Source organism: Danio aesculapii, chromosome 6 (genome assembly GCF_903798145.1).
Source record: "Danio aesculapii chromosome 6, fDanAes4.1, whole genome shotgun sequence".
NCBI lineage: Eukaryota > Metazoa > Chordata > Actinopteri > Cypriniformes > Danionidae > Danio > Danio aesculapii.
In genome coordinates, this window is record NC_079440.1 from 55,142,571 (window position 1) to 55,169,404 (window position 26,834).

Here is a 26,834-nt window from a genome sequence, read left to right on the forward strand (position 1 = left end):
GAGATATGACTGTAAATTGTCAATGGTGGGCTAGAAACTAAGAAAGTAAGAAATATATTTATGTAATAGTGTAGTGAAAAGTTATTTACAAGGAATATAGAACATTTACAAAGATATATTTGCAGTTTTTTCTAACAATTTTAAGCAACATTTTAAAGATTTAAAAAACCGTTTTAAACTAAAGAACCTTTTGTGTTTTCTATGAATGTTAAAGATTTTTATGAGACCACTGATATAAATAAAGAACTGTTATTCATAACAGTGTTTCATGGCACGTTTGCACGTTTCTTAATACTTCAGTCATTCTAATTGCACCTCAGCTTTAGTGTTCAACAGAAGAATTAAAGTCAAGCAGGTTTGGAATGACATAAATGATGAGGAGATTCATATTTCGGTGAATTATTGGTTTAAACACTGCTTCCCAAAACCCCAAGCGGTCCACTTTTGGATCCGTCCCTAATCTGACACATCCATTTGAGGTCTTGGAGTCGCTACTAAAGAGCTGATGAGTTGAATCAGGTGTGTTTGATTAGGGTGACGTACAAAATGTGCCGTGCGTTTCTGGCACACTAGGACCACAGTTTGGAAATACTGGTTTTACTGACATTTCTACAGATGGATTAGAAGTTACAAATTTAGCTCTACATTGTGTTGTTTATCATGTTGCATCTACTGCACATTTTTTAATACCAACTAGTCTGTATGAGCATCTAGTCGAATAAGCAGATATGGATCTTCCAAAAGGTTCTTGTGCTAAACAAAAAGGCTAGATGAAGCACCCATATAACTTTACACAGGATTTTTGGAATATGACATATTGCAAGAAATTGCAAAAATAGAAGCAAAACACACATGACAGTCAAATAGGCCTGTCACGATAAGGAATTCTTGTTGAGCAATATATTGTCACAGAAATTGTTGCGATAAGTGATATTATTGTCATTTTGAGATAATTTTAGGCCACTGATTATATAATGATTTGATAACAGCATAATCATGCAAATAGACATAAACACTTAGCATTCTTAAGGTTATTTAGATTCTTTCTAATTTGATGTTAAAAAGGTAAATGTCCTATTATATATACTATTAAATGTCCTATTAGGTAAATGTCCAACTATAAACTTTGTCACCGGTGAGTTAGAACGTAAACGTCATTGTAAAATTTAGGAGGTCATCTCCAAGTATTGCACGATAAGTCGATATATTGATTTTTGTGATAAGCCTATAGTCAAAGATGTCCATTAGATTCCGAAACTCTTGGAACTGATTCCAATTCCTTGTTCTGGAACTGATGAATTCAATTCTAAGAACTGATTCTTCACTGTTGATTCTTGGACATAAAGGTGGCCTTCTTATAAATATGTAAATGTCTATAGCTTAGGGTTGGGGTTAACTGGTTTTAAATGGTAATTCTGATTGCCAAGTCATATGGCATAGACCAAAAACACAAAAAGAAAATGGCACAAGAAACACAAAATGTGTAAACTGCATGAGTTGAGCAAAGAATCTGAAAGAACCTGCATTCAGAAATGTATCTGACATCTGATTAGCATTATTATTACTAGATGTGCTCTGTTAAAACTGAAAAAGGCAAAAGGTATGAACATGTATTGCTGTTGAAACAGGGACTACGTTTGCATGGACATCAGTAATCGAATTATTTGCCTTAATCTGAATAAGACAATAATATGATTAAGGTGTTTACATGAGCTGATTTTTGAATGTTCCTTTCATGATCCCGTTTACATGTTATAGCACATAGTTCGATTAACATTGCCTCATCAGGCTATCCACATTTCCTCCGGAGTTTCATGCAATTTCGAGTATTTATTTTTTAATTGGTCAACATTAACTGCAGTTTGGCACTTTCACTTTTATTCAGGAACATTTCATGCATGCCCCCCATTGACAAATGAGATATTGGATGAAAGTATGAAAATCTGGAAGAGTATTGTTTTAATGGAGTTTGATACCGCATGCCGAATGGGAGAAAAAACCTCCGCATTTCGCCACACAAATGTCTGTGGACCTTCACTGACTTGATAAGTGCAGAGAATAGAGTCAAACAGCGTGTATATAGACGTTCCTGTCGCAAAACGCAGCAAAAATCCTACATAATAGTTTACATAAACGTAATAGTTTGATTGCGGTCTGTACTGCACTTCAGTAATGCCCCTAAAATTGGCATACTTCACATGTCTTAATCCAATTTCTGTTTAGTATAATTATGACCTTAATCGGATTAAATGAATTTAAAAAAATTAATAAAATAAAATAAATAAATCACTGTTTACATGGTAGACTCGGTAGAGTATAAAGATGTATGGTAGAATATTGTCTAATCGTATTAAAATTGGATTATTGGTGTCCATGTAAATGTACTTGGTGATGAATACAAAGACCAATTAAAAAACCCACAAGTGTTTTATCATGAAAAATGAAGAAAAAAAATGTTTAAAAGCTTACCTATCAAGAAGCAACTTTAACCATCATAATAAAAAACACATAACAAAAAGTAATCTGAATTCACACAAAACTGCAGCAGTCAAACACGTCTATCTGAACATGTTGTTACCAAAGAAGATTAAAACAACAAGGTAAATAAATACAAAAAAAATTGGTTTTTGATTGGATAAAATGAGGTCATTAAGCACCTCAGAAATTATTTTAAAAAGTATATAGATGACATCACAAACCAAATGATGACCTGTCCAATCAGCAGAGTTATTTTAGTATCACTGGCTCACATTTGTGCTGTTTTTTGAGTTCATAATTAGTCTTCTTATTTTTAATTTTATATCCACATTTAGTTATTTTAGTTTAAAATTTTATTAAAAGAAAATGAGATGCTGCCAACCATTTAAATAACTTTTATATATACACATCTCATACACAACATCATAACTGAACACGCAAAGCACAACCTCGAATTTGCTCAGAGCACATTTTGCTATTGCACAGTTTTCCTTCAGATCTCTCTGTGAACAAAGCCTTCTCTATCCTCAAGTCTAAGCCATAAAACCTAAGAGCTGTTCCCTCAAATAAACAAACTACTCGACGACTCAAAACAGCTAATACTGACAGTCAAATGAAATCTGTCGACGATTGGCTCACCACCAGCCCTAGCATATCCATCAGGTTATAATGACTGATTAGCACATCGTTAGATTGATCTGGCAAACTAGTTATGCGAAATTAGGATGTAGGCCACTGCTAGATGTTATGTACTCTTGCTCGTCCTCTCTTTCTAAATAATATATGAAGTGCTCAGCATATGAGTGCACCCCTTACAGATTTCTCATTTAAATTGATATTTTCTATATTGTGCTTAACAATTATATATTAGATTAGTCAGTACTAAAGCCAAAACTGGAAGTAATCCAACAAAATCCTTCACAATCCAAAAATGAGTACCAGTGGAAAACTATTAAATATAAAAAAATCAAAAGAAACAAAAGCAAAAATAATCATAACATTTGTAGTTTGTAATAATTTTTAGCAACAACTAGTTTGAATTTAAATGTATTATCTTACAAGCTGTATATGTATCTTGGCAATCTTTGATATACCACATTAAAGCTCCAGCAGAACATAGAAGCTGTTACTAAGATAGTGCATCATAGAATGTGCAGTATGTTCTTAGGAAACTGAACTCTTTCTGTGTAAAAAAAATATACAGAAAATATGTTTTATACTACCTATACTTTATATACTTTATAGAGCTTTATATACTACCTTTAATACTACCTATGAGTATATTAAGCTGTTCCTTTTTATGCTGGTTCTCCTCACTTTCCATTAGAGACAAATATCACCTTCAAAGCTTAGTTAAGACTCGCTCCAAGATTATTGGTTTGCCTCTGCAGAGCCAAGCAGAGTTACATGAACAGCAAATGATAAGGAAAATTCAAAGTGTGATAGGAGATGATTTCCATCCTCTGAAGCTTTTTTTTGTACTGTTGCCCTCTAGAAGAAGGTATAGAAGCATTAAATTCTCTTCTAATAGATAGGCAATAAGGCTTTATAACCTTACATTTTACCAAGATTCAAATTTTTAATGTATCCTTCCGTATCCTTAGGTCCTTCCTTATTGCTGTTTTTTTGTCGTATTATTTATTAAGTTATTATGAAGCATGCTGGATTGTGCTTTTTTATTATTGTTTGTAAGTGATTTGTCTCTTTGTGTGTTTGTTGAATCATTATGCTACTGCCCTAATTTAATTGCCCCTGGTGGGATTAATAGTTTTTAAACTCTTAAAACATACTATTCCTAAAGATGTTAAGTGACCAAACCCTTATTTTAATGGATATAACGGTTAATAAAAATTTATATAAAATAAATAAATAAATAATATTCTCTGAGCATAAATGAGTACACCCCATTAAGAAAATGTATATTTTTGGAAAGATTTTTTTGTATCTGATTTATTAAACGGATACATTTATTAAAATAATATTTAAAGATAATACATTTTAATTTATGCTTAATATTGCAACAAAAACTCCAAACTGCTAAATTTCAACAAAATTATATATATTTTTAGTTTCTCTTGATTTTTCCTCCATTTACATTTTTTGTTTATTATTTTTCCTTTAACATAAATTTGGGCTACTAAATATTTGGATTGTTATTGAAAGTTATTTTGTTAGATAAGCTCCAGATTTGGCTTGATCTAATGCAGGGGTTCTTAACCTTTTTCACTTCGTGGCCCACCAATTTTTGGCCCATCTGTCTGACCTTTTCTCCTATACTGATTGTCTATAGAAAATGCAAATTTTAAACTTTTATTTCTTAGCAAATATTTTCTTTTGCCTTCTACTATTATTCTCAAGTTTTTCTACACCATAATAATATAAATTAAAATTTTTTAAACACATAGATTCAGAGCTCCTGAATTCTTTCCTTCAGTTATTCTTTACAATTGCAGAGTATTTGGGCCTTTTCATCAATAAAGGAACGAATGTCTTATTGAATGTTTTGTCTTATTGATAGTTTTTGAATCAACTGACTTGTGCGACTCGAGTCGTTACTTGATGCAGTACGAGTCGCAGACGTGAAGCACACGGAGGCTGGTTATTATAACACTATATCATCATTACCTTCACATTTGCGTGACAGATTGCTTTATATAACTGAGAATGTAGTCCTAGTTGGTGTGCAGCGATTGGAAGTTTTAGCCACGTTTATGTCTGTATTTAACAGTGAGATAATCAATCACAAAAAATGGGAAGTGCAATTACTTCGATCATTTTATTATGACATATTTAATAATAAATCAAATAATTATAGTAGAATATTTAAGTTCTCATGGCCCACCTGCAGGATCGCTGAAGCCCACTAGTGGGCCGCGGCCCACCTGTTGAGAATCCCTAATCTAATGTATATCTACAAATAATATAATATTGTAAAGCATCCTATAGAAAATTTTCATTTAAACAAGATATTTGTGAGGGGTGTACTCAAACATGCTGAGCACTATACAGTTGAAGTCAGAATTATCAGCCCTCCCAGTATATTTTCCCCCCAATTTCTGTTTAACAGAAAGACGATTTTTTCAACACATTTCTAAACATAATAGTTTTAATAACACATTTCTAATAATTTATTTCTTTTATCTTTGCCATGATGACAGTAAATAATATTTTTAATAGATATTTTTCAAGATACTAGTGTTCAGCTTAAAGTGACATTTAAAGGCTTAACTCGGTTAATTAGGCAAGTTAGGGTAATTAGGCAAGTCATTGTATAATGATGGTTTGTTCTGTAGACAATAATAAAAAAAATGCTTAAGGGGGCTAATAATACTGACCTTAAAATGGATTTAAAAACAATTAAAAACTGCTTTTATTCTAGCCGTAATAAAACAAGACTTTCTCCAGAAGAAAAAATATTATCAGACATACTGTGAAAATGTCCTTGCTCTGTTAAACATCATTTGAGAAATATTTAAAAAAGAAAAAGGGCTAATAATTTTGACTTCAGCTGCATATATATGGCATGCACAAATCTGAACCATGCCGTACTTGTTCTTTAAAGCAATACTAATTCAGTCGTACTGTTAAGACGGAAGGTAGAAGAGATGGGGGACGTCAACAAAGAGAAGTGTGGGGAAAGAGAGAGCGATTTGTGTTTTCACAGCTGGGCTGAAGTCTTGTTCCCACCCTTTCTGACAGCAGTTCCCCTAAGGCGCCTTGCGTTGGCTTCCTCTCAAACGCACACACACACAAACTCACATATATATTTGTGCACGCTCGGCACAGCAGAAGCATGTCATCTTTACTGACCTTGCAGAGATTTAAACACCTTTTGCTACTCTGCTGGACAGCAATCGGCTCCAAATGCCTCCACAGTCTGTAGAGCATAGTAACTACATCCTAAAGTCTGAGCTTGTGTGTGTGTGTGTGAGCAATATTTCACTGTATATGCTTATAATTTCACCATTTTTCAACATATCCAAACAACAGGCCTGATCACCAGACATTTCACATGCTAAAACATTTGGCAGAGAAAATCTCTGCCTTTTTTATTTTCCGAGACAGAAAGTAGTTAGTGTTTGATTCACGAGGCTTGCTGATAGGCTCTAATCCCAAACAGTATCTGAGTTCTTAAAAATGTCTGGATGTCACTGGATTAGATATATTGAGAACAAACTGGAAACAAATGATGCAGGAACTTCTCTTTTCTCTGACATTGCTTAAAGGGGACCTATTACGCCCTTTTTTTTCAAAATGTATACGTCTCTGGTGTCCCTATAGAGTGTTTATGTGAGGTTTCAGCTCAAAATACCCTACAAATAATGTTATATAACTCTTTGAAACTGCCTTTAGGCTTTGATCCAAATTGTGCTGTTTTGATAACTATCGCTTTAAATTCAAATGAGATTGTGCATCTAGGACTCCTTTCAAAAGGGGGCGGAGCTATAAACGCTTGCATGTTAGCATAGCGACAAATTCAAAACTGTAATGGCAGACGACTGCTTCTCACCTAGGGCTGTTTATACTGATGAGAGAGAGAGATGGTCACTAATGGGCAGGGCTTTCCCTCTCTGATGACACATACAGAGGGAGAATGTCAGTCAGTGTTTCTGCAGACTGTATTTAATCGAGTGTGATTATAAAAAAATAGCTTAAATTAATTTTAACCATTAAAACCTGGCTATATTCACACACTATTGCCAAAAAAATGTGTTTAAACTCCTTATAAAAGAGATTTTTGTATAGTAGGTCTCTTTTAATGTTTTGTTGCTTTTTTCTACCTTTATGTACATGAATTACAAGTGTAAATTACTTAACCACAACAGGATATCCTTTCTGTCTGTAATAGCAAATACAATATAATAATAAAATATATTAAATAATATGTATTTTTTTAAATGCAATTTTTTTTCTGTCAGTTTTAGGGTAAAACACATTTAGCAAAAGACATGTATGATAAAATATTACACAATATAGGAGTTATTTTTTTATTATTTACATAAATTGAAGCTTTTTTCTAGTTTAACATTTTGTACCGTTTTCTTACAAATATTGTCTTTAAAATGACACCAAATTTAGATCTGTGGACCAAACCATTGAAGATTTGCAAACAATTTAATATGGATATTAGGGGTGTGACAAAACGCTTACTCCACGAGACGAGACACAAGATTTTTTTTCACATTTTTAAAGAAATCATTAAATGATGAAATATATGAATGGAAAATTGTTTAACTAAAATAAAAAATAAATAAAAAAAATTACAAAATGCAAAACTACTTGTAATGAATGTTATTTTACTTCTATTTTAATAAAATCTATGCCGTAAAGGACATGTAAACACAGCAAAACCTTTTGCCAATAGCCTATGTGTCTTTTTATAAAAATTTTTTACAAAATATTTGCTAATATATGAATGGAAAATAGATTTTTATTCAACTGAAAAAGAAATCACAAACTGCAAAACTTAAGGTGCTTTAAAAAAATTGTAACGAATTGTAAGGAAGGACATGCAAACACTGCTAAATATTTAGCTATAAACTCTACTCAAATGCTTCTTCCCTATACAGTTTCAAATGAAAAAGCGAACTCCTTTCCACAAATTTAAACTTAAAACCAAATAAAATTAAAAATCATGTAATTTTTGGCATTTCATTTGAAACACTTTTTCACTTTCATTCAGCAAGATTTAATTGATGCCCCCGTGGCTCACTCTGAACTACTGGATGCGTATATAAAGTTAAGATTGACAGGAGAGAGTTGTTTTAATGTAATTTGATACCACATGCCAAAAACCTCTCCTTTTCCCAGACAGCATAACGTGCGTTTGGTGATGATAATGTGATAAGCCTTTAGGAGTTCAGTGTGTGTGTGAGTGTGTGAGATGTGTCTGTCTATGGTCCTTTACTGACTCGGTAGGTGCAGAGAATAGTGTCAAACAGCCGTGTGTGTATGGTTTATCTGGTCCCAAAAAGCAGCTAAAAGTCCTACACGATGTTAAGTTTGATTGCAGTGTTTACATGTCTGTATTGCACAGCAATAATGCGACTGAAATAGAAATACTCGTCTTAATTCCATTTGTGTTTATGACGACTATGACTTTTAGCATATCTGAAGTGCTATTCTTTGCATGGTTATGAACCATAATGTGTGTGGTTGCAGTTTTAGCCTCCATTGGATGCGGCAGCCACTGAAATCCGATAAAAAAAAAGCGGTTACATCACACCCGCCCAAGCAACTGAGTGGCATGAGCAACTCCGAGGCCAGCCTGGGTTGCCAGGTGTGTATGCAAAGCACTTAATTTGCAGTTCAACCCAATCCTGCCTCCAATCTTCAATGCTTATTTCACCCTTACGCTCCATCATAACTTCACAACTCATGAGACCTTGCCGAGAAATCTCTTCACAATTGACCATTCACTAAGCCACACCCAAAAACCGCCACACACCAATCGTGGCTTAGCAACCGTAGCTACGTGCAGGAGGCCTGTCAAGCTTTCGAGCGAGGGAAACGAGCCAGAGCGTTGTGCATATGGATTAGGATACCCGGGATCCTAAAAGTTTGGACGGGGTGGTGGAATTTTTTTCCCTTTTCAAAACCTAAAACCCAGGAGGAGAAATGCCAGCGTGGATCAAGCTGTGTGAGGGAAAGGAGCGGAGTTAAGTTGCTTTTGTTTTTGATATTCCTGACACATTCAGTGATAGACGGCAATAACTCACACATCTCTTACCCTAAACAGACCTAAACTGTTTCCTACAAAATTACAAAGCAGATCACATTTCCCAGCTGTCTTTATCTTCTTTATTTTTCTGCTTGATATTATTAGCACTGCTCCGTTTAAGCCCTCGCAATAGTAGTCATACTAATAGCAATCATATTTCCATCTGTTTCAAGCTACGAATATTTGAAATTACATACCAACAGAGCAAAACCGAAATGAGATCACAAACTGAGCATGTGCGATCAATATACTTCACCCGCAGCTGTTTTTCAGTCATTTATATGCCTCATGTCCATGTCAGAGCAACAATTAACTGATGTTTTCATCTGCCTTTTGGAGATTAAGTCATTGGTGACAATGTTATGCCGGGTTAGTGTCTGCTTTTATATTTGGTGTGTGATTAATATTTGCTGGTAGTGAAAATGTATTTGTTTACTTCTGCTGTAAATATATATATGCATTTTATTTGATTTATTTTAACCATTTAATTGCAAATTAGAATAGAAACTGTATAAAAAGCACACTAACATACTGACAGTTATAGGTACTGTACATTGTAATGGGTCAAAGATGCAAATATTTGGCACAAATCCATCAATTTTCCCTTTCTGGCTGTTCTTTCTATGAATGAATTATGAAGAATCATTGTCCATGCGTGTTTCCTTGTCGGTTTGTAACGATATACTTCATTGCATAACAATTAGTCTATCAGGTTTTTTGTCAAAAAAAAAAAAAGAGAAATCACGATTTAATTAGTTATTATTGGATTATTTTTTAATGTCACCTATCCTGCTGTGCATGAACTAAACTGTTCAATGGTAAGCGTATGAGGTGGCTAGGCTAACGTAGCTTCAACTTGGATCAAGTTATTTTCTAATCGGTTGCTTATTAAGCCATATATGCCCCTGTAATGCATACTACAGTCCTTTTTTTGGTCTGGCTTTCTCGGATATCTCACCTGTTCGCCAAAAATGACTAATTATATCCCTGGCAATGTCTGACACCAGCGAATACATATTGTAATAGACGTGCCAGGCACGAAAGCTTGACAGGCGTAGCAACAGTAACTAAGGATGGCGGGGCTTAGCGAAGGGTCAATTTAATCTTGTGAGATCTTAATGGATATATCATTTTCTCATCTATGACCAAAAGTGGGATTAAGGGGATAAAATACAACTAAATGTTTAAGATCTAGAATTTTTTAACAGATGTGTTGATTTACTGGTCAATCAACCATGTTATCAGTCAATAACAGTCAATTAATGAAGCTGACAGATGTCGGTCTATTACTACTGTGGATAACCAAACACAAAAAGAGCAACAACACTAACAGAAAGGTGTTTTTTAAAAGGCAGAAGGATTTAACACACATACTGTACACTTACTCCCATAATCTTGCTCCTCTGCTCCACATCCTCCCACATGGAGTGGACGATGTAACGGCACATGTATTTCCCAGCTCGGCCTTCCTGCCGCATCCGGACCAGACACATCCTTTCAGAGCACAGCAAAGAACAGATCAGAGCCGAATAAACAAAGCCTGACAAATGAGATTCAGCGCTGTCAATAAGCTGTATTCTATCAGGAGAAAACTTCAGACATCAACCAGACAACATTTTCACAGAGGAATCATCTGAGATAAACAGACAGCATCTGTGGTCTGCTGCTGATTACTGAAATAATTCTTTTTAACCTTAAGAAAGACAGAATTATTTGAAATGACTTAATATGTGGGATTCAAAATCGAAAAGTCACAACAATTATAAGAATATTAATACTAAATACAATAGTTCTAGGTCACTAATTACATTTGATAATATAGAAAGAGTAAAACTTTGGATATGGAAAAAGAAGGAAAAAAATTACTTACTAAAAAATAACTATGAAATTCTTGCAAATTAATGTTAATAATTAATGCACATTGAAAACATAGAAAAATAGCAGAAATTACGATTACACAAAATAATAAAAATCTAAAAATAAATAATTAAATTTGAAAAAAAAAAAAAAACAACACAAAACATTTTATTAAGGAAATTAAGTAAACAAAAAATTAAGGCAAAATCTTAAAATTCTCCTAAAAGTAAGGGAAAATTCTAAAGGACAGGTAGTTTTGCATTTTAAAGGGCCACGAAACCCTCCTGTCTCAGCAGGGTGTTTCCACACTTCTAGTTTGGAAAAAGTCAGGAAAGTGGGTGTGTCCAGCTCTGTTTAGGTGGGAGTGTTGGGGGGAGGGAAAGAGGAAAGGTCACACGCTGCTTTTCACAGAGGCAAAACAAACACAGACGCAGGGGGAAAGACAGTGACTGTGTTTACATGGACAACAGTAATCGAATTATTTGTGAAATTATAAATTTTTCGACTTTAACTGCAGCTTGGCACTTTCACTTTCATTCAGGAACATTTCATGCATGCCCCCCGTGACAAACCAGATATAGCATACGAGGAACTGCAGGAAGAGTGTAATTTTAATGGAATGTTTGATACCGCACGGCGAATGGGAGAAAAAAAAAACTCTGCATTTCTCAGTAACTTAGATGCACTCGGTAGGTAGCGTCAGAAAGCCATGTGTGTATAGACTATCCTGTAACAAAATGCAGCGAAAATTCTACACGATGGTAATAGTTTGATTAAGGTGTTTACATGTTTACATTTGGAGAGCTGCATTTACAGCGGATCTTTCAGTTCATAATATTGTACTATAATATCGCACTGATATTAACGTACTGTTAACTTACTAACTAAATAATTTTGACCAAGGTATGTCTTTAAAAACTGAAAGAGTACTGCTGACAATACGAACTAACTTTGCCATCTGAATAAACAAACAAAGAACACCGATCAAACGCACTTACTAAATCTGTGGAGACAGGACAATCAACACCAACTGGAGCCGTGTCTTTATTAAAACGAGACGAGCAGCAAATCCGGATTTCACCATTTCCAGATGCGAAAAGCTCTCGGGTAAAAATGCCTTACAAACATATTTCTGTCACGTGCACTGTAATCCACATGTGAGTCCGCTCTCATAGCGGGAAACGAAAACAAAACCTTCGCTGCAATACATTTATAAACACTGATGATCCATGTCTCCAAATTCTTGTTCTTCCACTTTTTTCACTTTTTAGTCCTAATAGTGTTTATAGCAGTGTGGGACACATATATGACTGTCAACAGCTCAAAAGAAGTGTTTTGGTGTTTCGTGACCCTTTAAAAACCTTTTAACCCAATAAAGCCAACAGTGTCATATTTGATATGCAATGAAATATTTCCTTTTTTCTTAAAAAATAAATAACAATAATAAATAAATCTAAATAAATGGAAGGATCATGTGACTGAAGACGGGAGTAACAAAGCTAAAAATTTATCTTTAACTTTTAAACTGTTATTTTGCAATAACATTTCACAATTTTACACTTTGTACTGTGCATTTATTTCATCAAAAATAGTCTTGGTGAGCAGGAGAAGCAACATTTAAAAACATTTAAAACACTTAATCCTACTGACCCCATACTTTTGAATGGGAAGTGTATATATATATATATATATATATATATATATATATATATATATATATATATATATATATATATATATATATATATATATATATATATATATAAAAAAACTAATTGAGAACTATAGTTTCATTTCTGGGGTTAGAGTTTCACTTTACAATGAGCATTGTTTTATAAGTATCGCTTGCTTTGTGCTAAATAGTGAGAATCATGCTACAATTAATAATGAATAAATCTAATGAACCCTGATGGGAATAATGGTGCTATAAATAAATGGCATTACTAACGACGATACTTTTTTCAGTAACGAGTAATCAAATTAATTACTGTTTCCCCCATTACAACGCCTTTACCATTACTGACAATAAAATGCACGTTACTATAATCGAGAACACTGAAACAGTTTTCATGCGAACCGTCTCTCTCTCTCTCTCTCAGCCATAGGACCTCTTATTCTCTCGGGTGGGTGTGTGTGTTCTGGGGTGGGACACATAACCAACCAGTCATGATGATTGATGTGTCTGTTATGATTGGCTTAGATGGAGTACATTTCCAACGTTTTCCAATCAACTTATGGGCAGGAAATTATTATTCATTTATTTTCAGAACATTTCTTTAGAAGAATTTATATTTAGACTTGTTTTTTGACAAGTCTTGTGAGTTGTGGTCTGTGCAATCAATACTTGGTTCCAAACCATCATTGTGCAACTATAGTAATGATAATATTTATAATGATATGTTGAATTTGACCATTGTCTCTCACATTGTCCCACAACAACATTGTGTAGACTAGTGTACAATGTTTTATTTTATAGCCATTTGACAAATTTGATTTTTTAAAATCTGTTTATTAAACTTTCACAGATATAAAAGTAATTTTACAGAGAAACTTAAGCAAATATTATTCCCACCCCTAACTTTTAAACAAGATAAAATTACATTTAACTAAGAGAGAAAAGAAGAAAAAAAAGTAATAAAAATAAATAAAACATTTTAATAAATTAAAAATAATAATAATAATGAAATTTAATAAATACAAAAAAACAAAAAATAAAAAAAACTGCAGAATACACATATACCATGATAACCCAATATTACAAAAATTAATCCTCAGGAATTTATACAATGTACTTAATTACATTTGCTTTGCAATTGAAAGGCCCTTAGATTTAGATTAGTTCATAGAGTTACTGACATGCTCAGAAAAAAACATTCTAATTGAGTCCCATGTTTCAGAAAAAGCCTGAGTATTGCCGTATATTTTAAACCTGATTTTTTTCCAAATGGATGAAGCTTGTTGCATCTCGCAACCAGTTGTCGAAACTTGGGGGAAATCTTTGTTTCCATAATAAAAGAATACACCGTCTTGCTAACAAAAATACAAGGGCGTTTGCAGTACAGCTTGATAACCCTGCTATATTCAGGGAAAGTGCAATAAGAGGACACGGTTCAATGTGCATCTTTGTCACAGAAGAGAAACACTTGAAAATTGATAGCCAAAAAGAAGTGATAGATGGACAAAGCCAAAACATATGTATTAAGTCTGCATGTGCTTGATTACAGCGATCACATAAAGGGTCCAAGTCTTTTTGCCAACCTCATTTTGTATATTTGAGGAACAAATTTTAATTGGATGAGGCAATGTCGTGCACAAATAGAAGAGGTATGAACTCGAGACAAAATCTAGTCCCGCGTCTCATCCTCGAATATAAGATTAAGGTCTGACTCCCACTGTTGTTTAACAAAAGAAAGAGAGGTAGTAGAGAAAGAGGAGATCAACCTGTATAAAATAGACAGTAAACCTTTTTCATCTTATAGAGATTTTGGTGGAAAGTTCAGAAAAATCTGGAAATTAGTTTTTAACAAAGTTTCTAAGTTGCAAGTATCTAAAGAAATGAGTGCTAGAAAATTTTGTTTTAATTGTGAAAAGCTGGGGAAAATACTATTGACATAAATATCACTGACAGTATCTCTGCCAAATATTAAATGCTTTATCATTAAGTGATGGGGCAAATGCGGGGTTATGGTAAGTAAGACCAAGGGCAGGCGTTGAAGACCGAAATGATTTCAAAGTTGGGACTATATTTGTAATGAGTGCCGGACAATGCAGTTACCAAAGAGACAGTGTGAGATGGCGGTGAGGGGATGTAAATTAGATTTTTAAGTAACGCCATAGTTACTTTCCCTGGTAATTAGTAAGCCCACACGAAATCTGCACGCACAGAATTTCCAAAGATTTCCACAGATTTTTAGCCCGTCATTGATTCTGTTTATTTACTTGAGTAAATGTGTGTAAATTTATATTTATTCAGTTTCTAAAGTAATTACAGTAATATTATTGACTAATATGAAAATATTTATATGATTCATTTACAATACAGTCTGTAAAGTTATATTTTCTGTCTTTTAGTAGAGATATTATACGAAAGACTTGATTTGTTTACCAAATAAATGGATCTAATTGGATTTGCATTGAAAAACATTAAATAAAAGTTAAAAAGGTATTACTTTTTATTTCACAAATTAAGTTTTTAGTTATGATACTCCTAAAATAATTCTGCATAAATCTGCAGATTTTTTACACAATTCTGCACAGAAATAACAAAAATACCCGCAGATTCTGTCTGGCCCTAGTAATTAGTTACTTTTATAATTATGTAACTCAGTCACCATTTGTGAGAAGTAACTAGTAACTATAACTAATTACTTTTTTAAAGGAACGTGCTAATGAATCACCATTTCACCTACTAGATGAATAGCAATCAACTTGTTGCCTTCCTAAGCAAAACAGCGGCCAAAAACTCACCAAACATGGAGCTGTGCCACCAAGAACCAGGAGTTGAGCGTGTCGGGCAGTGAGCATTCTGGGTAGAAACAGAGGGAACAGAGGACATCATCAGGGAGAAGAAAACAACATGTAGCCAAACCAATGCAAACTTGGGCTCCGATTCCAAAACCGCTATTGGGTTTACACCTGTTTTTTTCCTCAGCTAAAGAAAACAACATAACACAGCTGTAAAGTGCCACATAAATCTTTCAGGTGCTGCTGAAAAGGTCCCTTTACGCTCATTTTAACATTTGGGATAAAGAGAAGGGTGTTTAGGAGTTCTTCAAAAAAATTGAAATGAGCATGACATAAGACTCATAAGGGCATAATGCGGTCTCAGTGTTAAAAATACTTACTTTCAAAGAATTCGTCATAGTTGATTCTTTCTACACAGCATGTGTACATGCGCAAGGCGGCGATCTTAATTTTCTGCAAATGAAGAGACACACATGATCAAAAAGCCACTCAAAGTCTGATTAAAAACAGAAACTGATCAAATTGGGCAAGACGTAGTGGCGTTCACATTTTAGATCTGATCGACCGCCCCAAAATGAAGCAGAGGTGCTGAAGGGCTTTTAGACTGCCGTAATGCTGATGATGGAAACATGGAAGATCATCTTAGATTTCAATGTGATCTTGCTTTTGAAAACACAAAACGGGTAGCAGTACGAGATGAAATCATCAGCCAGCAGCCAATGTTCCCTTCAGGGTGTGGAGACAAGGAAAATACACTGGGTTTGGGTGCTTGAGCACCTGCCCTTTTTTCTCTTAAAGAGAAAGCTCCCCTTAAAATGAAACTGCCCCCTCGTTTGCCCACAGATCCCCTATCTGTAACACCGCCGGACGCGCTCTTCAGCTTCGCGATTAACCCATGCCCCAATCGTTAACCAGATTGGTTAACAAGCACCAGTTTTGCCTTCAAATGTTTTTACAAAATGAACAACCAACTTTCAGTAATTAACTAATTGCCCTGTGTGCTATTCTACTATGGAGTAGATGATGTTTCCAGCACAGAATGATGAAGGCTGTCACGCAAAGATTTTGTTAAAGTCACATAAAATCTGACATAACCATTCACACTGCGGTCGCATTGCAAAACATCAGATCAGTGTCTGATTTAATTCTACATATGAAACTGGCACAAATCTGAACTGAAAAGATCAGATTCCATGCGGTTTGGGCAGTTCACACGGTCATCACTTGAGTCACATGTGAGCAAAAAAATCAGATCGGGGCACATTTGGCTGCAGTGTGTACGTAGCCTAAAGCTGCCGTCATACTGGGCTTTTCCTCCCATAGACTTCCATTCAAACGCACGCGAATGCGTCAGATCGGAAACGCAGAGTCATGCGTTAAGTTTCGCAGTTCGCTGCGGTGCAAAGTTCAAGCTTGGTGAACTCTGACCTGCGAAATCGCATCACTTGACTGCGTGAAGCTGCGGTCACACTGGGCTTTGTGTGTGTGAAATTCTGTCGTACGGCGCTGCGAAAAGGGGTGGGATTAAACAAGATGATTAGACATTAAAAAAAAGCGAGCGATCGGTCCATGTTTTAAATTTCTGTCCAGAGAGGTCCTGTTTTGATCACAGCACAGCAACCTGCGAAACTTGATGCATGACCCCGCGTTTCCGATCTGACGCGTTCGCGTGCGTATGAATGGAAGTCTATGGGAGGAAAAGCTCAGTGTGACCGCAGCTTTAGACCAGTCGGAGATCCAAACAGGAACTTTCTGGACAGAAATTTAAAACATGGTGCAATCGCTAGCTTTTTAAAGGTCTAATCATCTTGTTTAATCCCGCCCCTTTTCGCAGCGACATACGACGGAATTTCGCATGCTCAAACTCTAGTGTGACTGCAGCTTTCTTCAGAAGGAAACGACTAAATTCAAAAGACTTTTTTCGTATTTCTTACACCTAGAAAGAAGTGAATGGGAGAGTACCACAAATTGCATTTCAATTTGCTCAAATTGCAAAAAGAAAAACTTCATAATAGTGTTTTCATGGCTCTCAATTTTTTTTAAAAGACTAATAGAATAGGAAATCTGTAACTTTGCTTGAAAAATAATAAAAAAATACTTTTTTTCCAGAGAAAACTGGATGCAGCACGACTTTATAATCACTCAAGATTAATATGACATTGGGTTAAGTGAGCATGTTACGTTCCCTTTAAATTTCCTGTCCCTCTCAAAGATGCTGAATTAGAAACACCTCAATTATGTGTTAACTGATAATTTTTTGCAATTTCATGCAAAGATGTTCAAAGCACAGCTTCATGAATCTGTTTCTTTTTACATCAACATAAAGTCCACATAAACCAGAAAAAGCAACTGTTTTTTGTATTGTGATGCAGTTTCTAGAGAAAAGGAATATCACATGAGAAAACAGTGGACTGAATGATGGTAGTACAGTAGGCATTTCATTAAGAAAGATCAGGAAATGGGTTTTAGAAGAGTTATTACAACCTAACAGATGCCTTCTTCTCACCATTTCTGTTTGTCGTCAAAACGGACAGTTGAAAGGGCGTGGTTAAGTATGTTAGCCACGCCCAATACCTCAATATCATGTAATCTGAAAATGTAACTAAAAACAAACAGGAAGTGCATTTTCAGGTTTTAATTAAAGAACTCAAGGGCAAACATTTTTTTCTCTCTCAATGACATGCACAGATGAATTGTTCACCACAAAACTCGCAATGTGAGCTAACAAAATCAATATGGTTAGTTTTGATTTCATGTGTACTTCAAACACTTTCAAGGATTTAAGATGCTGATGATTGTTGAAACATGTCATCACCATCTTGTGAGAAGGATCTATTGTAGACAAAACGATTATATTTGACCCTGACATCCAAAAAATATGGTTCTTTATGCATGTTATTTAAAAAATATATATTTATTTGTGATCCATATTTGTGCATCTTTAAGCAAAACACATACAGATTTATCTTAATTGTTACATGAAATAATGTGGGTCAAAGACATTTGATATCTGCATAATAACATAAATGTGTAAAAATAAAACTACATCATTTTAACATTTTAATTGTATATTAATTAGTGGTGGGATGTTATCGGCGTTAACGTGCTGCGTTAATGCGAGACTCTTATTGCTCGATTTAAAAAAAATCAACGTTAATCTATTCTCAAAGTTGGGTTGGGAGCTGGGTCTATTCTACGCAAGCGATGGTGACTTTCACCTTGATATTTTAGCGCGGATGTATACCTGACCGGTGAGCCTTCTGACAAAAAGTGCCCTTCTGAATCAAATCAGCAGGCTGCCCTTCTGGATCTTTCACTTACTTCGAAGACACTACTGACTACGCTTACATGGACATCTGTAATCTAGTTATTTGCCTTAATAGACAATAATATAATTAAGGTGTTTACGTGAAGTGCTTTCATGTAAGAGTTTCCTGTAATTCTGGGTGACTTTAACTGCAGTTCGGCAGTTTCACCTTAACTCATGAACATTTCATTCATGCCCCTGTGACAAACTGGGGTATTAGACGCAAATAAGGAGTAAGGACTGGTGAGAGTGTTATGGAATTTAATAACGCACACCGAATGGAAAGAAAAAACTTCTGCATTTTGCGATGTGTGTGTGTGTGTGTGCGGTCCTTTACTGACAGCCGCATGTGTGGATCTTCTCTGAAAATATGGTGAAAAGTCCTACATGACTGTAATACTTTGATTGCAGTGTTCACTTCATTAATGCCACTAATATATGCATACTCCACGTCTTAATTCCATTTCTGTTTAGTTCAGTTATGACTTTAGTCCGATTAAGGTAATCAAAAAATCAGTGTTTCAAGCTTATGTAGGCCTGCAGTTTAAAATTCATGTTTACCTGAATGAACAGTTAGTAAACACAAGTACATCTTATTGAACATCATTTATTTTCATCACCAATTATCATAGTAGAACAGTTTCTCAAGCAGTTTGTGATGCATTTTGGAAACAGGAGATGAGCCCCCGGTCTAATGTGACACCTGGCTTGAGAAACCCGTTCTCAAAGACTATTATTTGGGTAGCACACATATTCTGAATGCCTTCGGCAGAATTCAAATGAGCCATTTTAATCTAGATTAATATAGATTAATTCCAAGAATACAGTGAGATTAATCTACATTAAAAACATTAATCTATGCCCACCTATAATATTAATATATATTTTTTATATTTTATAGACATTCTTTACAAACACTGCCATGTTAGATCAACGCCATCTCATGCCAATTCATAACTTTTTGATTGTGGCTAATTTGTATGAATTTGTACGATCTCATTTATACATTTTAGTATGTTCTGCTCATTTCCCAATGACAGCTATGTTTAGGGTGGGGTTTGGTGCCACACTTCCTTTTAAATATCATACATTTTCATACGAATTAGCCACTAAACTGACATAATATAAAAAAAAATTACATTTCCCCATGAGTAAAAACATGATTTAAAGCGCCATTACACTTTTATTACACTCTGATTCTTGAAAATCCTTGTTCATCTTTCACTGACAAATGCCAAATGTCATCTACTGTAGAAACACTGGATGAGCAGCTTTATTTACCCATTTGTTGTATTTGAGAGGTCCGGTGAAGCCCATGGCCTCAATCATTTTGGTGAAGGCTCCCACCTCTTCATCTGTGGTCTGCGCGGTCTCTTTAACAGTACACAGCTTAAAAACAGAACACAGAAATTCATTTGAAACCATAATATAAAACAATGGCAAACTAACAGGCATCATGGAAAGTGAATGCACAGTAAAAAGACAAACTCAGGTCACTCTCATTAAAACATAATACATAACAGAATGCATTTAGAAAAAACAAACTCAGGTTACAAGACCAACTAAAGTTGAAGGACCTATAGAGTTCTTGTTTTTAATATTGGCAAAAAGCCACGATAGTGTCAAATCCATCAGTTATTCATGTCTAAGATCAGCATTTCACAATAATTTCCCTGTAAATCTAAACTCTACCTAGGTACAGTTTATGGAGGTATCGCAATGTTCAGCTAGTTCCCTAAAGGCACTTCTATGAAGGCAATAAAACCTTTCCCGATGGATTTCCCACAACATTTTTATGTTTTACTGCAATGACTAGGACCTCTAGTAGACTAGAAGTTTAGTATAGACTATAATCAGCACTTGCCCTTTGGGGTCGCACAGGGAGGAAATGATTATTGCCAACATATAACAAATGTCAAACGTTTGCACACTTTGAGGATACATTTTTCTCAAAATCTTTAATTTCAGTTCAGATTTTGCAATTTCAAACCAGTTTTAGTTTTCTAAAAATTATCAACTGTGTCAGTATGTTTCTTTACAATTACATTTGTTTTTGAGTGTTCACAGTTTTTAGCAACATAATTTCCATGAAATGCCAATTTTCCATGGCAAAATTTTGTTACTCAAAAACTGTTACTCAAAATGTAGAAAAATAAACAAACTTCCATTATGATTGCGTTCACTGGCAAATTTGGTTTGATTAAAATAAGTTTAGGTTATGATTGCTCTATTAGAGAAACATTTGAAAAAATTATATTTTGTGGCTATTGTTTAATTTTTGGTGGTACATCAGTAAGTTGTGCGCATGAATTTGGGCACTAATGATCTTTGTTCACTACAAATTGGGACACACTGATTGCACGTCATCAAAACTGGAGTTTATAAACAACAGCAGAACTAACCATTTTCATATATTATTTTGAGTAAGTTTTTACAAGTGCATTAAAGCTAAATAATCTGATTATTTCATATACCAGCAGTATTTAAATCATCAAACGATTATCATTTTTTCGTAGATTTTTCTAAACCTATCCAGCTATGTTTGTTCATGTTAAAAAACAAACAAAAAAAAACATTTTATATATATATATATATATATATATATATATATATATATATATATATATATATATATATATATATATAAATATATAAGGACAAATTTAGGAGACTTAAGGAACCTCTCCCATCCTTTCTACATAAACTCTGTAATTTTTATTTTAAGAGAGTTCTGGCTTGTTTTGTTTCGTTTTGATTTTTTTTTTTTTCTAAACATACATTTGGAAAATGTTATTTAATTTGCAGCACTTGGGGATGCTTTGTTTGTTTGTCTGATTGTCTTTGTTGTTTGTACTTTTTGAAAATCCTTAAAAAATAATAATAATAAAAAAGAAATTATATATTTATTGAGAAATAAAATATTGAGAATTGTCATGCTAAGAATGAATAAGTCTTATGAATCAATGTTTGCTGGCAATTGCTCTATTAGTGCAAAAAATGCCATTAAATACTTAACACACACCAAAAAAGCAGATGAGAGATATGCAACACATTCTGGTGTGATTCAAATGAAATAAGAAAGCAACAATGACATCTGAATGAACCAAATAAAACAACAGAATGCAGGAGCATTCTTATTATTTTGTCATTATAGTGGGAATGTTGCCCTTTACAGTTCAGTACAGAACATGCAAGCGCATCTCCATGCAGCAGACCTTTTTTGTGCATTTAACAAGATTTTCCAGTGATTCCTTCGCACATTTAGTGCTGTATGAGTAGTCAGATTATAAAAAGCATCACATTTACATATAACTCATTCCAGAATTGCAGATACATTCCAAGCATTTTACATTGATTTGTCTTAAACTGGAATGATATGCAACAAATGTATAATTTACAGTAAAGTGAATCTTTTATTAATGCAACCCAAAGTAGACAATACTGACGCATATCCTTTTATCAAGCAGACTCGTAACAACTTCATTTGATAGGTTAGGTTGCTGTGTAAAAGAATGACTTATTCTTACAACATTCTTTTCTTGTGTTTTCCAATGCATATTAGCAAATTCAGGCATATTTACACACTAAAATCAGCCCTGTTTTCATTTCCAACCAAACTCTGACTGAAGTCCCATTTTATTATGATATCGTTTTCTCAAAGGTAAGTCTCATAACATTTTCATTACTGCAATAAAATGAAGACATTATTTTTATTAATCTAACGAGGTGTGCACTGAGGATGAATTAGTAATGAATTGAAATGGGAAAAAAGCAGTCCATACCTCTCCTGTGCTGTGAAGAGCTCTGCATTGTGAATGAAAGGGGACTCCAGCATCCGCTGCTACACGGCAAGCCACCAAAGCCCTGGACTGACACACGACTTGTTCAATGACCTGAGAAACAGAAATATTCAACTTGACAAGTGCTTTGGCATTTAAAAAAAAACGTATTTATTTTTTTAAATTGGGTTTGTTAAACTGATAACAAACTACTGTAAATTAACTAAAGGCAAGACACTGCAGGTGAAAAAGAAAATCAACAAAAAAGTAATACTTCATCATTTAATTGATTACATTATAAGAATTGTACACATTTTAGGATTTGCGGGATTTGTAAAATATTGACATACCTGTTTGAATATGTAAATGAGATTAAATATGTGCTAATTTGCATACAATTAAAGCACAAAATCTGAACATTGCTTTAAATCAGGTTGAAAATTCTGTTTTGTTTTATTTGAGTCAGATCTTTCTTTCATTATATTACAGTTTCATGGAATTTTTGCTTCATTATATATTTATATATTATCAATCAATAAAAAAATAGTGCGAACATCCAGAAGAAAAATACACTTCCAAATGTTCAGTACAATAAAAAATTCATTCATTGATTACATTATACGAATTGAACAGATTTTTTTGTTATTGTACGATCTCTAAAATATTGACATACACATTTGAATATGCAAATGCGATAAAATTTGTGTCATTTGCATACAATTTAAAGATAAATTCTAAACATTGTTGTAAATCAGGTTGAAAATTCCTGTTTTGTTTTATTTGAGTCAACTCTTTCTTTATATTACAGTTTCATTGAATTCTTGATTCATTGTATAAGTCAAAGAATTGGTGACTTCCAGAACCTTTTTAATTGCTCCATAATTCAGAAAATAGTGCCGACAACGAGAAAAAAAATCATAATATTCTGTAGATTATAATGTTCCATATAATTCGTTAATTGATTACATTAAACAAATTGAACACTTTTTTGATATTTATGAGATTTCTAAAATATTGACTGTACAAGACTGAATATGGAAATGAGATTAAATATATGTTAATTTGCATACAATTAAAGCACAACAACTGAACATTGCTTCATATCAGGTTGAAAATTTCTGTTTTGTTTTATTTGAGTCAAATGTTTCTTTTATTATATTACAGTTTCATTGAATTTTTGATTCATTATATCAAGAGTCACAGGTTTGGTGATTTCAAGAATCTTATTAATCACTCTATAATCCAGAAAATAGTGTGAACAACAAGAAAAAAAATTCACAATGTTCTGTAGAGTAAAATGTTCCATTTAATTCGATAATTTATAACATTTTATAAATTGTGCACATTTTGGTATTAATGAGATTTCTAAAATATTGACATACACATTTGAATATGGAAATGAGATTAAATTTGTACAAATTTGCATACAATTAAAGGGAAAATTCTAAACATTATGCTCCATATAATTTGTTAACTGATTAAAACGTACAATTTGAACACATTTTGGGATTTGTAAAATATTGACATACCTGTTTGAATATGTAAATGAGATTAAATATGTGATCATTTGCATACAATTAAAGCACAAAAACTGAATGTTGCTTTAAATCAGGTTGAAAATTCCTGTTTTGTTTTATTTGAGTCAAATGTTTCTTTCATTATGGAGTTAACTTGTTAACAAAGATTCGGCAGTGGAACCATGCCTCACTTTGTCACCTTAACTTCCTAAAATTTATTAAAGGCAGACCAGCTAGCCCTCTAACACTGTTCTTCTCGTTCTTTCGAACTCACCCTTTCTCCCTCTATTTCCTCGGCTCCCATTCACAATCCTATAACCCTCTCTTCACTCCAAGGTTGAATCGGGGGGTCCAATCACTCTTCCAAAACATTAGAGACGGTACCCCCACTCTGAGTCTCTGGGCATCATCGTAGGATGCCCGATCAACCTACCTACCCGTTCACTGTTTATCTTCTTACTTCCCTTCCCCTTCACCCCACAGTGTGTCCCCACTGTTTTATCGTCCCCTTCACTCCTACAATAAAGTCTAGCTCAAAGTGTGGCATGGTTCATGCTGGTGAAATTACGGTTTCCTTGAATTCTTGATTCATTATATTAGAGCCAAAGGTTTATTGATTTTTGAGAATCTTTTTGATCCCTCTATAATTCAGAAAATCATGCGAACAACCAGAAAATAAAAACATTTCACAATGTTCCCTAGAGTAAAATATTCCATATAATTTGTTAATTGCTTACATTATACAAATTGAACACATTTTGGAATTTGTGAGATTTCTAAAACATTGACCTACAAGTCTGAATATGCAAATAATTTTATTTATTTATAATTTTTATTTATTTTTTATTTATTTATATTTATATATATTTTAAACGGGAAAAGATTAAAAGACTCCGCATGACTCAGCATGAATGCTGTTTTTTCAGCAGGTTCCTGCTCAGCAGAACATAAAAACATACAGGCACACTTGCTATCTCATCCATCAACACATGAGAACAATACAAACAATCACCAAACATACAAAATAGGGGGAAGCAGGCTACAGTGATAGTTGACCATCAGATGATGAGCATGGGATTTATATCCATGGGGAAAAAAAAAATTCTAATGCTTTGCTTCTTAGACTTTACACACCTGAAACTTGTCTATAGCACTTATTCACTGCTGCTCTTATAGTTGTGTAAATTGCTTCCTTGTCCTCATTTGCAAGTCGCTTTGGATAAAAGCGTCTGCTAAATGACTAAATGTAAATGTGGATGTTGTGGGATCTCATTCTTTTTCGAATACATAAAAGAAAGATCTCTGTCCATAAATTTTTTTAAAAGCCGGTAATGGCAAACATCCATTTGCTGCAGATCTGGTGGAACGATCAGTCCTGGTGTTAAGTTTTGGTACCAAAGCACAAAGGGCTGCTGAGGTAGCACTATTTAAAGTTTGATTGTACAGTTTAATCCCTGTGTTTATAATGTAACTTTGAAATGATAAAGCATTAGAGAATGATAGAGCAAAACAGTGATGTGACCATCCAGAGAGTCTATTGTGGATCTTAAAGGCCCTATTGTACAGTCTAGCTGTTGTCTCTAAGATATCATTTGTTGTGAGAAATAAGGGTAAATATGTGCTAATTTGCATACAATAAAGCACAAAATCAGAACATTGTTTTAAAATCAGGTTGAAAATTCCTGTTTTGCTTTATTTGAGTCAAATCTTTCTTTCATTATATTACAGTTTCATTCAATTCTTGTTTCATTGTATTATAGTCAAAGGTTTTGTGATTTCGAGAATCTTTTTGAATCACCCCACCATTCAGAAAATAGTGCAGACAACCAGAGGAAAATACACTCTCAATGTTCTGTAGAATAAAATGTTCCTCATACAGTGTAATACAGGTTAGTTTACAGTAGCTCAGAATTATGCTACAAAATGTAAAACAAAATAACCCAAAGCAACATTAAATTGACACTCTTTGCACGTAAATAAGGATGAGACTTTAAATATTTCCAATATCAAACCCTCCAGTGATGTTATTATCTTTTTAAGTAACACATAATAATTACCTTTCCGAGGACAGCTCTCGATGCTGAGGCGTTTAATAACTGTCTAACGGCGGACTGCAGCGGTCGCCTATACATGATTCCGCTAAAGTCACAATAATAAAGTATTATTGTAACTATAAAGCAGGAATCAGTAACTGATACTCTCTAACACGTTTTGTAACAGTTTGTTTTCGTCCCTCCCCTTTTACAGCAATGTCAAAGCATCTGTCCCGCTCTTAAACCGCTCCGTGTGGAAATCAGAGCAGAGGAATTCAGAGCTGTGCTATATAGTTCCGCATGAGAGAGTTTGTGGCAAATATTGGCAATAACGCTTAATAAAGTACACGTTTAGCTTTGCCATCTCTGCTCCTTGTGTTGTCTTTGGCAAAACACAATTAAGTAATTTACTACTCTCACCCCTAGGACTCACGGGAATCCAATTTTAGTGTCTAAAATACATTGTAGGAGCTACTATAATTAGTTTGTGACTGCCGTCAACAATGTACAGTAGCCATTACATACGTACAATATTTGGGTTAAAGTTGGTTTTATATCAGCACATTCGGACTTTCACCTTCTCAATATCATTTCAGATAGGTATTACTTGCAAATTCTAAATGGGGAAATCATATTTGCAGCCAATGACTATCAAAGTACAACATTCACAGTCAATTA

At 34.0% G+C, this 26,834-nt stretch overlaps 1 protein-coding gene across 1 annotated transcript in view; it reads right to left on the minus strand.

The window, feature by feature from the left end:
* LOC130231126 (ubiquinol-cytochrome-c reductase complex assembly factor 1) overlaps nt 1-26,397 on the minus strand; it is a 53,925-nt gene extending 27,528 nt beyond the window's left edge. Inside the window, exons 1-6 of the mRNA XM_056460547.1 lie at nt 26,181-26,397; nt 22,610-22,720; nt 20,109-20,216; nt 15,901-15,973; nt 15,524-15,581; nt 10,585-10,693 (exon numbers count right to left, since the gene is read on the minus strand). Coding sequence (XP_056316522.1) covers nt 10,585-10,693; nt 15,524-15,581; nt 15,901-15,973; nt 20,109-20,216; nt 22,610-22,720; nt 26,181-26,255 — 534 coding nt within the window. The 5' untranslated portion in view covers nt 26,256-26,397. The remainder of the gene's footprint in view (nt 1-10,584; nt 10,694-15,523; nt 15,582-15,900; nt 15,974-20,108; nt 20,217-22,609; nt 22,721-26,180) is intronic.
* Between the last annotated feature and the right edge of the window lie 437 nt (nt 26,398-26,834).